The sequence below is a fragment of the Haemaphysalis longicornis genome, unplaced genomic scaffold (assembly GCF_048455015.1).
Source record: "Haemaphysalis longicornis isolate Haplotype H1 unplaced genomic scaffold, Haemaphysalis longicornis Haplotype H1 scaffold_5, whole genome shotgun sequence".
Taxonomy (NCBI): Eukaryota; Metazoa; Arthropoda; class Arachnida; order Ixodida; family Ixodidae; genus Haemaphysalis; species Haemaphysalis longicornis.
The window spans coordinates 43,545,730-43,560,348 of record NW_027526385.1 but is presented as its reverse complement, the minus strand read 5'-3'; the positions used below and the strand labels follow the sequence as shown (position 1 = coordinate 43,560,348).

Sequence of the window (14,619 nt, the reverse complement as noted above, 5' to 3'; positions counted from 1 at the left end):
GCGCTGCGCACAATACCCCATATTCAGTCAGTTCTGCTCAACTGGGCATCGGCGGTCGCGGAAGCGGTGGCAGCAGCGGCAACTCAGCTGATAAGCAGCCGACTATGGTGCGCCGGTTTTTGTTCGCGCCTATCGTCGCCACTCCTCCTCGCCGCTGTCGCTAGCGCGGCGGCCCGGCGTCAGCTCCTACATGCGAGACGGGTGGCTTTCCCGCACGACCTGGAACTCAAAGTGGCGGATGAACGCGCAACTCTGCTCCCCGAGGGGAGTTATATTCAGGAACTCTAACCCTCTACCCCCCCAACCCTCTTTTTTTCTTAGTCGACGCATCGCCTCTGGCCGAGCGAGCCGACAACGCTTGCCGCACGAGCGGGCCGGTTGCTGGCCCATACTTAAAACCGGCCGTCATTGGCCGGTTTTTTGGCCCTCGTGCTGTACGTGATTATGTCCATTTTGGTGTTTTATAAGCATCAATTCAACAACTAAGACGATACATATGTGTCGACAAGCTGCGCAAAGACGCGCGAGCAGAGAAAATACGCGGGCGAGCGCGCTGCCTGAGATGAAGGGGGACTTAAGATAGGAACAAAACGACGAAATGCTTCCGCCGCGATCAGAAATTGCGGTTACTTTTCAGTAAAGCACATACAGAGCAATAACCAAGCTCTCAATCACTTTCAGTACAAACTAATGTTGATTCTCTCTTTGAAAACGCGACAATGAATGGCGCCGCATGTCAAATACATGGCGTCTTTTTTAAACACAAATTAAATATTCTATATACCACGCCCCTCCCCCTTCCCTCCCCGAAGGGCCGGTTTTTTTCTCGGGGAAAGGTGGCAACCCTAAATATCACCGGTACCAATAAATGCCTTCGCTGCTATATCTCACCAAAAAGAAGACTGGTTGTGCACTTCAGTTGCATGATTAAGAGTTTTAGCTGTATGTTTTTGACAGTGCGCTCGCTGCCAGCGGTCCGCTCAGCCCGACCGGAGCGTGAGCAGCACAAACACGTTTAGCTAAGCGATAACCGTATCTCCCTCGGCGGGAAATCATTCGCGTCACTGGTTGTGCCCTGTGCGTGTGCAAACCAAGACATCATCCGAAAGGAAAAATAAGAACTGATATTTCAGTCACGGAAAATGCCGCGTTTATTGCCTGCCGCACCATTTTCATATAATACAGTCGCTGATAAGATATGGAGGCCTCGCATATTTTTCTTCATGTGCCCCGAGTTAAAATGTTTCTTTCAATTTTTTCATTAGGCGCTTCCGAGTGATAATGTTAGGCTGTTTGACCCTATTAGACCGAACATTCAGAAGGGGGGAAGGAGTCGCCTATTTTAGACGCACATCTAAATTTACACGGACAGGTATCACGTGTAGCCACGGCAGGGCTAGGGCAGTGGCCAATGCGCGCGCGCCGCCGCTCTACCCCGCCCGTGCTGTAGGTCAACCGGCGAGGGTTGGTCCGCAGCGCCACGAACTAGCGGCGGTGAAAAGTGGGAACTATACCCGAAGCGCAGGCCGTATGAAAGTGCGCGCACGCCGCTCCTCCAGCCCGCCGCTCGACTCAGCCAAGAAGATGCTGAGTAACGCTGACCTCCTCATTTCAAGAGGCATGAGTAAGAAGTGCTTTGGTGATGTTCAGAGTGGTCAAAGTCTTTTGAAGGAGGGCCAGATGAAGCTATCGGAAGCTCTTTCAAAGCATCATTGTTTGCAGAAAAGTAAGTAAACCTGTCCAGTGTCGTGCAGAAAGCAATGAGGCTCCTTGTACAATTGTTCTCTTGAATTAGTTTTTTTTTGTGCTTCAAATAAATTTTTGAAACAAAAACATCTAAAAGCTTCTTTTGGTGCTTTTATGATCTGTATGGTTCTCTTTATTTTGCAGTTTAATTGCATGTCGAGGAATCGCGCTTGACTCGGGTAGCAGTCCTTGCATGACAATTTAAGTGGTCCAAAATAACCTGCTCCAAAAGCTGGAAAGGGTGCTCCAAATCTACATTTTTGCTGCTCCAAGCACTGCTCCAAGTAGCCAGTTGTCTGTTCCACCACTGCTTGTAAGAATCACACTGACCCCACTTTTAACAAAAGCTTCGCCCAAATACGCTACATAATTAGGAAAAAAGGTAATGGCCGTGCAACCCACTAGCTCATTTCCGGCAACAGAATCTATGATGTCCTATGTGCCTGCTGTGCGTTTGGCTGAGGCCGGCAAAAGAAAATGCAAATTAGGCGGGGCCTACAAGCTTGCTGAATGAGCTCTTTGCACTTAAATTTAGGGCACATTCTTTTTATAGCAGCACGAATGGTGGGGTGAACAGTGGAAGTTACGAAAGTAAGTACCGATGCGTACTGCTGCTGGTACTACAGGCACAAGCACTGCGGCGCTTTGGGGTTGCCTTATTTATTTATTTCAATACCTTCAAAGCCCAGAGGGCGTTACAGAAGGGAGTGGTCACTGGCATTATCACCAGAAAAAAACAAAAGTGAAACAAATCATTGGGAGTAACCACAACAAAAACAATAGTGGACAACAAAAATGCAAAGTAGCATACACAACAGAGTCAATAGCATAAATGCAATTATAAGGAACAAAAGTAATTTCCGACGGAAGTCTTAAATGAAGGTACATCGATTATACTAGCCATTGCAGGGGGCAGGTGATTCCATTCGTTAGCATTTTTGGGAATGAAAGAGGCAAACAATGAGTTAGTGTTGCAGTGGGGAATGTATACCTTATGGCAATGGTCAATACGGGATGATACATATGAGCTTATTTCCCGCAACGACACTGGCCCATTGGCATAAGCGACGGTGCCTTCCATGACCATATTAGTCGAGCGAACACAGTGTTTCACAAAACGATTATTTTCTACCTTAACAAAACCAAGCCGGGTACAAATACGGTCAAAAACAAAGCAAAGGCAGAAAACTTCCCGTTGCGGTATGGTGGCGCCATCTAGGTTGACTAATGGTAAACAAAACTCTGCAGCAGCTTGAAGACCTGTTCTTGTGATGTCATTGCAGACGTCGTGAAAACACAGGATTTCGCGGGAGAATCAAAATTTTAACATAAATTGATTGATTTATCAGTGAATAAAGCATCGTTTGCTTCAGAACAAGCGCTGGGGGCACTATAGAATACGAAATCTTTCGAATAAAACTAACTTGTATTTTGTCTGCATGGCCCCTTTAAGTATACAAAAGCACTCGGAACATTGCTGGCGCTAGGCAGGACAAGGACGACAAATTACACACAAATGAAGCGCACACTACCAACTGATTTATTAATCACAACAAACACAACTTTAAAGGAAAAATTCAGATGACGTGAAAGGTGGAGTTAATCAACCTCGCTGAAAGTGTATACAATATTTGTCATGCGCATGCGCTTGCCTACGAACTGTCAAGTAGTGCCATCTCAGTTGTCGACAGTGCAATCGATGGCGAACTGATACAGTCTTTTTCTTTTCGGATGGCGAAGGCTTCCCATATCTCGCGGTTGATCGTTTTTGAAGATTTAAAGAGGGTCGTGGTGCTTCCGAATTTTGCAGAGCACCCATGTCTGGTGCAGTGGGCAGCCAAGTGCCCTGGGGCTGAGACTTGCTCGCACATTTTTTTTTTTTTTGTACCATGTCCTTCAGTTTTCACTCTCAAGCTATGAATGCAATGTCATTGAAAACCGGCCTGTTGCTACTATATATGCACGCAGCTTGCATTTTTTACTAAACTGTTGGTATGCTCAAAAGAAGTCCAAAGCATGCAGTGTTTTCAGGCATGCGAAATAGCATTTCGGCTTTGCACTCTCAGGCAACTGAGCATCAAAAGTGTGACTTCCAACTACAGAAAAAATTTGCCGAGAAATGAGTTCATTCGAAACGGGAGGCTCCAAGATGCATGGACATAAGAATTAGCAGTGTGTCTGCTTGCTTCTTGCTTTGCAGCGAGTGTTGTTGAAAGACAACAGTCTCCCGCTGCCACTACCACTTCCCCTCCCGTATCGCTTCTTTATTGATGAATGCAAAGGAGGTTTGCGCAATGCCGATTTTCCCGCGTTAGCACTGCTCGCGTCTTTACCTTTTGCTTTAGCCTTTGCTTTTACTTTGCCCCTCTTAATCACAGTTCTAAAACGTTTTTTTTTCATTTGCATCGTAAAAACCAAACCACCGTGTATTCTTAATTAAAAGAACACTGTTACTTGTGGTTATTTACCTATATTTTGTCTCTAATATGCCCGAAATTTCTTTTACACTGAATGGTGTGTACATGCATCAATCATGGCTGCAGTTGTGTCCACACATTCTTTGACCTATTTTTGGGCCAGGTGGTTGAATTAAATGACAAACAAACGATTTTGCGATTGAGTAGCCAAGGAAAGACTATTGTTTTTATAAGAGGCTGTAATTCAATACAATAGGCATGCCCCCATGCAGCCACGAGCAAAAACAACCCACACACTTCCGATTAGTCGCTAGAAGCGGTTACGCAAGCTCTACTTTCTCTGAAAGCGCATCGCTGCTCTCAGCTGGTCCCTTTGCACTGGCAGTCCGCACACTTTCCCTCAACCTTCGGGGCACACGGCTTGTGATTCGGTGTCCACGGGCCCAGACTGTCTTTAGCGTAAAAGTCCATGGGGTAGCGCTCCTGCCAATTCACCGTTCGCACGGCCACGTTCGCTTCGTACGGCGTTAGAACGGGCTTGTCAAAAGCGAGGCCCCAGTCGATCGACAGGCGGGGACACGACGTCTGCACCCAGGCGTCCACACCACGGAATAGCTCCAGCTTCTTCGGGAAAATCTCCGAGAGCAGGACGATCACGACTTTTTTCGATACGGGAGATCCAGAAGACGCCGCTGAGGAAAGCAGCGTTTTCTTCAGGCCGTCGGCAACCTGAAGGTTGCCCTGGCGGCCCAGGGTGCCCAAGATGACGCCAAAGGTTCCAGCTGTGGCTGCTTTTTCTATGGCTGCTCGACGGACCTTCTGCATTGTCGCGTGGTCGTAGCTTTCTTCGGTCAGGGTTTTGTCGTACGGGTTGTACCTGCGTTCAAGACAAACGTGCCTTTGAAGGGGCCATATAGACAAAATACAACTTTATCCAGCTTGGAAGGACTAGCCTTTGGTAACTCACTCCACTCTATTACTGCCACAAAAGACATCTTTTAATCGAAAAAAGCAGGAAATATTGAAAAACTTTCAAATTTTGCACTGCAGTGGCATAAAAGGCGCAGAAGCGATGATACAGGCCAGCACTAAAAACAATTTCCAGTGCGATAACTTCAAATTAGCGCTGAAATGGTGATGCGATCAAACGAAACTAGAGGCCTCCCTACAACTGCATGGCCATGTTTCTTGGCCAAACGCACAAACAAAATTCTGTGCCGTCATTGAAAAATTGCCGCAAAGTGGCTAGGGACGCTCCACTGCTTCGCATGTTGTCTTTATTATCTCTATTACTTGCTTGAAGCTTGCCGTAAAACTGCTAAAATTTTTATCGCGACAAAGCAGTCTTTTTATTCAACCTAACTTGTGTTTCGTCTTTATGGTCCCTTAAACACCTAACGAGTGGCAACCATATTTCTACACTCAAATGGACTGCTAGAGCAGAAGAGTTACACTAATGGCGTGTCCCAAAGGTTGTCCCAAACAGCGCAAGAAACACACAGACCGCTCACCTGTATGCCTTGACGTCTGGGTTTGCGATCATCACAGACTCCAGATGGAACCGACCGTCGCCAACGTAGATCACCACTTCGCCCTCATCGACTATCGGTGAAGTGCAGCCCAGAATTTCGCCCGGGCTGAGCGGCCGAATCTGCGGCACTCTTGCTTTGTAGCCGCAACTTCTCAACTCCGCGGCAACAACCTGTATGGTCGCCACGAACTGAATCGTGCTGACCAAAGCCAGCGGCGTGTCGGCACCCCAGTTGCGTTTGATGCTATCAACGAGGTGCAGAACGTCGATCTTGATGTCGACAAAGACGTACAACATTTTAAGGCCACTCATCTGGTCGACGGGTACGAGACAACTGTGTCCGTAGTGGACCATGAGGTCGCAGCCCAGGGCGCGGGCCGTGAAGTCGTCGATGCAGCAGGCGCCGTAGGTGACGTCGCCGAGTATGACCACATCGCAGCCGGTGAACTTCTCGAGGATGTCCGCGATGGGACAGGCGAATATTAACAGGCCTTCGGGAAACTGCAGCGCGACACAGCGGGCTCCAAGCTGGCGTATTCTCCAGATTGTTTTGGGAACTTCGAAGTTGTAGTTGGCTGGCAAGCAGCGCAGCGCGTCCAATATCTCGGGGTCTTCGGCGATCTCTGCGGGGACTTGACTAGTGGTTCGGGCGCCCGGCTTCCGCGCTGAAAAAACTTTGCGAGTCGGGTTGGCGACGACCGTTACAACACCACTTTCAGTCATGCTTACTAGTTTCTTTCCTTCATGCGACGAACTAAGGGCGCAGCCATGTTTTTAGTGACGATAGCGATGACATTCTTATTTTCTCGCCTTTGCCAGCTTTTTGTCACATTAAAATCTGGGCATTCTTCGTCAATCTTTTAGCCTCATTAGGGTTTCAGTGGCACTGGAGGAAATGTGGATTCGTTTTAAGCCTTTATTGCTTTCACGGGGAAAGAAGCCTTTCGATTCGATTCCTTCTCACACAAAAATGTGCAAGCAGTTACAGGTGACGCGGTGTTACTTTGTAGGTAACCGGCAACATAACCGCAGCCGCAAAGTTTGGTTTTGCTTTCAGCTGGGACTGTCCCGTTTATATTGTTGCCGTAAGCCAGCAGGCATGTAAGGCGGAAGTTGAAGCCTATGACTTTCGAAGAACTCGAGACGACGAGGAGGGGAGGAGAGCTGCGCGGAGTCGCGGACAACGTTGTTAATCAGGTCTGACAAAACGCCCGTATCATTCTCGCCCTCTCTTGGGGCTCGTCTTGCGCCCGTGAGATCGCATTTCGGGGGCCTTGCATGACGAAGCCCTGCGGCCTTCGTCAGCGTCTCGTGCCGTGTTCATTTCTTGTTTTGATTCTGCTGCACGTTGCCGCGCCGCCGCTTATCTCATTCTCGGCACTTTTTTCCTCCTCACGCGACCGGACGAGCCAGCTGCGGCAGCTAACTCGGTCAACTGTTGACGCCTGGAGACCTTCGAAACTCGTCAGTGTCGACAGGTTTCAGGGCCACCACGGCGAACGCAGTGCGCTGAAAACAACCATGCAGGTTCTCGCGGTCTTCGTTCTGACTGCCTGCGCGGTCGCTGGTGAGTCCGACACCGCGATTTTTCATTGCGGGAGCGCCAACGTGGGTGCCATTTTGATTGCCTTGAGACGGGGTCGCGGTTGAAGTTTTGCATTTCCTCGTTAGCGAAAACAAAGCAGCGCATTCGGCCTTGTTCAAGCCGCAAACATGCAAACAGACCGTGCTGCGCATGTGCAAATATGCTCTTGTAAACAAGGGCAGTTCTTGCTGTGCTAACGAAATTCGCTTTCTTCGATTTTGGAACTTTGCGCGGGCCATGGCGGCTTGAGCGTTATCTGATCGAATGTTTACTTAGCGGCACGGTCGACGGCTTTGCAGTAGTTGCTGTTGAGAGGGCGTGGAATTCGCTCAGCCAACGCGCTTTTAGTTGCTGAACACGCAAGATAAATGGCCAAAATAGGTTACGGTTGGTAATGCAGTAGAACCCTTGAGTTCGAATTTCTTGAAAACAAATAAGAGATCTGAAGTAAATTGACAAAAGCAGAACAAGTATAATGCGTCGTCAGGGAGTCCTTGGAAATGTTATAAGGTATATTTGTATTGTCACTTTCTTTGTAATCTTAAAAGTGATCTGCACCGTTCTTTTTTGAGTATTCAAACGGTACTTGGCAACATCTGTGTGTGCCATGTGAAACAGAAGCAGAAGAGGATAATATTGAATGGCTTCCTCCATAACCAGCAATGTGCAGATAGCCGCAGTGATGTTCCATCCTCTCCTCCACGTGCTCAGTTCATGTTTTCCGCAACAAGGTTTTTACCAACTACCTGAGCGGTAATAATGTCCGTGGTGAATACAGCATATCTGGCAACGAGAACGTATTCCACTCCATGAAGAAGATTACACTGTTAACGTTTCGTTATATGTAGTGCTTGGACATAGTCACGGTGTCCCTTCACTGCATAGGGTAAATTGGCACCATCATTGGTGGCCCCTTCACAGGTGAAGCACAGGTAGACAAACTAAACTAGTCAGCTCAAATGATCTAAAATTCTAAAACAATGAGCTGCTACTCTAGTAATACCTACTGAAAAGCTTTGTATGCTACTCGTACAGCCCCACGTCTAGCACAAGCATTGATTCGGGTCTTCATCATGCCCATTATTCAGCTTTGTCTGTGATTTTATTCTGCAAGGCTGTGTGCTTCTGGTGCATGTTGGTCGTTGATTGAACTCCTCTGATCGTAGTTTTTCTAGATATGTCGAGTGTGAGGAAGTTATTTCCACATGCTGTTCATCAATACCTATTTACCACACTTATTAGGGGCTTTTGAGCTCAGAAATGAATGACAAGAGAGACGGGACTTCTGCTGAATGGACAGTCTTTCTTGTTCATTTAACAATGGAGGCTAGGGGAAGGCATACGTAAAAACGGGATGCAACGCTGACCATCAACTGATTTTTTATTAAGGAAATATGTCGTCTATGAAAAGGGCCAATTCTCTGTGCCTGCATGCTGTAAACGTGTCGTCGTACATGAATAAAATCCGCTGCACAACCATGCGTGGTTGTGTATTTTTGAACAGCCACTCAAGTACTTAGTCCATCTTGAATCTGCGAGGCAGGAGTTCCTCGGGAATGACTTAAAAGGTCAGGAATAGTCAGAACTAGTGTCCGGCAGGCTAGCAAGAATTGGACATGAATTGCTAGTGTGAATCAAATGTGGTCTTTGTAAACCTACAACATAACTTGCATTTCTAATTATGCTGTGCCCTTTTCGCACACTGATGTTTTGTCCGAAATTCCAACAACAGTTTTCTTTGTACTGAAAACATAATGTCTAGATGAACATTGTCACCAATGGTGAGCAGGTAAACATGTGTATTCCTCTCATTTACAGGCACTGTTTGCAGTAGCTATGCGGTTTATGTGATATCTGAAATTGACTTAGAAGAAAGCGGGATCAATTGATACCAGAACACTAGCCAACGTTTGCAAGACAGGCCTTGCATTTATAAAGCAGAAAGGGCCTGAATCAGCAGATATTGGACTGAGAAAGAAACATGCACGCATGATGTGCATAAGGTTTTTCGCGGTGCTTTGGAAGAGAGAAACAGCTCAGAGGATACAGTGGACTAAAGGTAATCCGGGGATTCCGATTGGATGCATTGCGAAAATAGTGCAACAAATACCATCTTGTCTGTTTCCTCTTCCTGTTCCCCACACATTTTTTTTTTTTTTTTGCACAGTTTGTATGATGCCTTCCATAGTCTTCTATGCTCCAGCCATTACCACGTTGCTCTGTTAATGCACCGCTCTGTAGTGCTCTATTCCTATTCGTGTGAGCTCTCCCTGTCCTTTGTCACGGACTTGTTGTGCTTTGTCACACTTTGTCACGGACTTTGTCGTGCTATTTACTCCTCAGTTATGCTGTACCAACCAGCCCTACGATGCACCTTATTGGCTGCTGTAAGCACTTTTGCTGTACTTATTAACCCTCTCATGCCCAATGCTGCTCAGGAGCAACAACTCAAACAATATTTTTCTCGTGCACTTCGTCGTTTTCTCAACATTTAACACCATCTGTTAACAAACAAAGGTTACTGGACCTTCAAAAGCTAGAAAATAAAGTGCAGCAGGTACTTCCGTGTGCTAAAAAAGTTTCATTTACGCGTGTCAACTCGTATTGAGCCTGGGTGGCTTGATGGGCCAGTGACAGGTAACCGAAATTGTGTAATTTCGTTGTTACTACAAATGATAGCAGTAGAAACTCTACGTTATTGTCTTCACTTGAATCGTAAATCATGCTGTAGCTTTCTGGTCAATTGATATACGGGCAGCCAGTGCCCAGTGTGTCCTAGTGTCTGTCCTAATGAACCAAACTTTTTCTGACTTCATATTGCCGATGTCTGAAGTCCTCATACGTCATAAAAAGGTTTCGCAACATTAAGCAAAAAATTAAAGCTTTAGGCATCAAAGGGTTAAAGGGCGGGGGTTGAGGATCCGAGCCGACCTCTTGTGGCCTCCTGCTTCCAGGCGTGGCTGCCCTGGCGACCCACCGGCACCACGCGAAGCGGGACATTGCGCCCCTCTGCAACAATGACGTCGATCAGCAGGCGCGGCTCGATCGGCTCGTGGAGCGGATTCGGGAGCGGCTTCGCAAGGAGGAACCGTTCCACCTGCCCAGCGAGATCGCCCCCCTGCGGCTCCATGACGGCGTCCTGTGGGGCCTGAGCAACTTTGAGCTGCGCCACCCGCCGCAGCTGGTCTGCGGCAATGACTACGCCAACCTCACCATGCTCATGGGGCTGGTGCAGCCACACGTCCGCTACAGGCAGGTCTCTTTTAAGTGCAGAGCACTTTAGGGGCTCGCCTTTTTGTCGTAGCTCGCTCGCTGGACCCAGGTAGAGCCACACGGCGTTCTGTCGTGGCGGCCTAACCCAGAGGCTTTGAAAGCCAGGCGGTTTATACAGTCATAAGCGTTCAAAACTCGTGAACCGCTGGTGCCTGTCATACATCTCCTCGTTGTCTAGTGCAAAGAAAACTAGGTACATTTGGAGCAAAATATACATAACTAATAACTAACCACCAGCGCCCATGTTCATTTAGTTAGGAACGCTCGTTGGGTTGGTTTTTACGATAGTGCAAAGTGGCAGTGCAACGCCGGCTCATGCATGAGGAAAAGCTAGCACAAAAAGAACAGAACTTCCGCTGGTGCTGCTTCAGGCAGGGGGCGCGCGAGCACTGCGAAGGCGGGAAATTTGAATTCCACTGGGTGGTAGCAGTGAGTGGATAATGGCGCTACAGCCCATTATGGCGAATCACTGCTCTGCACTTCCGCCAGCTTTCACGTTGAGTGGAATGGCTTTAATTTTTTCTTTTCCACTGTGGTTTCTTGATGCACATACGGCAGGCTTTCATAAACGGAAAGGCTGCCAAACATTTCCTTGGTGAACAGAGACATTGGTCAACAGCACTTGAAATAATGTGACACGTCTTATTACTCCCTCCAATGGGCACAGGGCAGGGCCACCACTCTGCTTCACTGTGCTGTGTCAAGGTGCGAGTGTGTGCAAAGGAGCTGCTGCTGTTCGCTTATCGTGTGAAACCTGAGCAGCGCAAAAGTAGACATAAACACAAAGGAATGATACAGCGCAAGTGGTTTCTCCTTTCTTTGTTCATGTTTACTGTTGCGCCCTTGGTACGTGTTGAAGTGCTGATGATCAGCCTTACCCAGCTGTCTGCTGTAGGTGTCACTTGTTAAGGCAAAGGTCTTAAATGGTCTATTTGGAGAAAAGGCCGGCGTCTAGTATTTATAGCAGAGCAGCTCCTTTGGTGGCGTTCCATGGCACGAGCTCGAGTGAGAAACGAGGCAGCTGTGGTGCCTGCAATAGAAAACTATAAAACTTGGAGGCATTTCACAGCACAAGGCATTCCATGCCGCGATCTTAAACTTGGCAATAGTGGGACAGGGTCGTCTCCACCAGTGTACCCAGAGATGAAGGGAAGGAATGAACAAGCAGTGAAATTTGCCATCGTCGTCAATCCTCCCATTACAAAATGGCCGGAGTGAGCAGTAGTGCAACACGTAGGAGACAGATCGAAGCCATTTGAAGGCATTAAGGTGGCTTGTAAAGCTAAGCATCTCAAGTGGCGAAATTGCGAAGCCCCTCAACAGTGCGAGGCAGAAGTGAGGCATCTGAGGTGTTCAACTGTACTTTCATGCTTTCACATTCAGAACTTACAAAAATTTATTGTGTCCTTGGATTTCGCAGAGCATTCTCCAGCAAGGGTATTTCCCCGTGGTCTCAATGTTGCTCTGGCAGTGAATAGCGTACCCCACACAAGGGTGTCGTGGTGCATTCCCCAATGAAAGCAGTGCTGTGCTTGCCTGAATCGGCTAATGCCCTGTTATCAATGGTGATTGTGTTTCCCAGGTGGAACTTCACCCCGATCCCCGGGGTGACCGGCCAGTTTATCGCGCACGCGGACCGAGCCACGGTGGACGTGTTCCTGCAGCAGCCGCTGGACCGTCCCGACGCCAAGGCCACCGTCAAGTCGCTCACGGTCACCGAACTGAGCCAGATCTGGGTCAAGGTGCCCAGCGTGCCCGTGGTGAGCTGGTTCGCCTCCCAGATCGGGAACCTTGGCACCATGATCAACCGGAGGCACCTCAAGCGCTTCCTCCAGGACAACCTGCGCAGCTCCATCCAGAAGACCCTCGACAAGGGGCCCCTGTAGGCAGCCTATGCCACACTGCCGGGCAGACGTCTTCGGACCAATCCCCAAGTTGTAATGGTGTTTTGATACGACGAACAAGGTAGCTGCATGCTATCAGCGAATCATTCTATTCAGTGCTAAATCTGATCGATGTTCTCGTTACCTGTGTACAACCAACCTGGTCAGTAGGAACAGACCAGTAGCCTGAACCGTGATCAAGTGTAATCTTGTGAAGAGCAACAGCATGGTATCAAATTCCATATTAATGGCTTGGCACTATGGAATGAGAAATCTAGGCCAACAAGTTCGTGTCAGACTGTTGAAGGTGTACAACCTGCGTTGTGGTGCTGTAGAATAATTTTCCAGTAGCTGCAGTCTCCTGCGCATCTTTGCTCAATATTTTGTAACCTTTCTGGGAGTTTGAGGAGGAGACTGTGTGCGTTGCGTGTGAATGTCCTGTTCGAAATTTAGTTTTCTTACTGATTTTTAATCAATGTTCATATACGAATGCCTCTGTAAATACAGGGCAAACATTATTGTACCATATTCTTCTTACTTTTATTGTTGTTCTGAGAATGTGCAACATAGAAATGTAGAACAAATGCAGCTTTGCTACTTTTAAACATTGAACAAGTGCATCTATTGTCTTGCCGTAAGTTTATTGCTGTAGTCTTTGTGTTAAAAGACATGAACATGCTTAAAGTGGGAAATGTGCAGTGGGTTATAAGTATTGTTACCAAAATGAGCGTTGCTACGCAATGACTTTTGTTGCATTCGCTGTACATTTTGTGCTTTCGAAGGCTGTTTGGGAAACATTTACTGCTAAATTGACTGTTATAGGGTGTTTTTACTGACATTTGGCAGAGTTAATCATTCCCACGTGTGATACCAGACAGCTATTCACCAGACCAAGGACATTCATACAAGACAGGGATTATGTTGACTAATTTCGTGCATGTGCAATGTGATGTGGGAATTCTTTTGCCACTGATTTTGTCCACTCTGCATGCTAATACTAAAGAGGTGCACATGCGAGAATGCATTGTGGATACATTGAGCTTTTTTGCAACAATACTTGGTGTACTCGGAAACAACGGAAACGTTGTTTATTTTGTCTTTACAACGTGGCGTGACCATACTGCCGTGTTCATTTTATAGTTTGATCAACAGTAGCACTCGAATGATGCAAGTCTTCCATTTGAACACCAAGTTTGACCAGAGATTATAATTTTAATTATTCGTGCAGCTGCGCCAATACTCTTACCATTTTTATGCCAGAAAGACGGGATTTTTTTCTATCCTCTTGTCTATCAGACATGTGACCACAGATTTGTTTTTGCTGGGGTTTTTTATACTGTATTTCACACTTTTTTTGAGATTCCTTACAAACGATATCGCTGCCTAGTCCTTGTGTTCAATATTACAAGGTCACAATGTCTGTTTTTTCATGGTCAAATGCCTTTGTCGTGTATTTTATACTATATGTAGGGTGCAATAAGGTGCCCATGTTCGTGGATCAAATAAAAGCGAACACTGTGAGTCTTTGTCCAGTTTTGTGTGGTTATTACGGTTGACCTTGTGGCCTAAAACATCTTGCACACTTTTCAGCCTAAGCCACTTGCTTGTTAAGGAGGAAGATTGTGTTGATTGCTTCGTGCATTTAAAAAAAAAACTGAAGGGAGCTCACACTATTATGTAGGACTTGAAGGTAGCGAAGCTGTTCGCAACAGTAGCGTTTTCCCTCATTCTTACGGCCTCGCTGCTGTACGAGGGGACCACAGCTGGATGTTCGTCTTACGAAATCGCACGTGGTGCGCCGCTCGTGGCCTTCCTTAGAGACGCGCGCTTATCGCTGCGGTGGCGGCCTCCTCGCCTGTCTCTCCCCGTTATCGGCCCGCTGCCCCGTGCCGGGCGCTTGCGGAAGGGGGTGTGGTTTGACATCAAGCGCTCAAGGGCAAAATTGGTAACCCCGCGAAGACCGCCCGAGGCAGCGTAGTGTAGCTTGCGCTACAAATGAATAAACAGCGCAAAAGAACAAAACGGAGTATGACCAGACAGCACTTATCTGTACTTTGAACTGTGTTGTGTAGTCCATTTTCTTCATTCAGCGAGACCGTTAGATGCAGTTTAAAGGCATTCGCAAAACTATTATATGTGCATGCCCCTGTCATACTCGGAAAGTTTCATACTCCTGGTTAACTC

General features: G+C 47.3%; 2 protein-coding genes across 3 annotated transcripts; one reads left to right on the top strand and one right to left on the bottom strand.

Annotated features, from left to right (window-relative positions):
* Positions 1-4,354: 4,354 nt before the first annotated feature.
* On the bottom strand, positions 4,355-6,596 carry Dph1 (diphthamide biosynthesis 1). Its single transcript, XM_077670234.1, has 2 exons — positions 5,675-6,596; positions 4,355-5,040 (listed from the first exon to the last, which is right to left on the bottom strand). The coding sequence occupies exons 1-2, from the start codon at positions 6,415-6,417 to the stop codon at positions 4,524-4,526; spliced, it is 1,260 nt and encodes a 419-aa protein (XP_077526360.1). The 5' UTR covers positions 6,418-6,596; the 3' UTR covers positions 4,355-4,523.
* Positions 6,597-6,695: 99 nt separating this feature from the next.
* LOC144138122 (uncharacterized) lies at positions 6,696-13,967 on the top strand. Of its 2 annotated transcripts, XM_077670237.1 has the most exons (4): positions 6,696-6,891; positions 7,108-7,261; positions 10,234-10,531; positions 12,135-13,967. In XM_077670237.1, the coding sequence occupies exons 1-4, from the start codon at positions 6,817-6,819 to the stop codon at positions 12,436-12,438; spliced, it is 831 nt and encodes a 276-aa protein (XP_077526363.1). In that variant the 5' UTR covers positions 6,696-6,816; the 3' UTR covers positions 12,439-13,967. The 2 variants fall into 2 exon arrangements, with proteins under 2 accessions (XP_077526363.1, XP_077526361.1); XM_077670235.1 differs by lacking the exon at positions 6,696-6,891 and having other exon boundaries at positions 6,929-7,261.
* Positions 13,968-14,619: the final 652 nt, after the last annotated feature.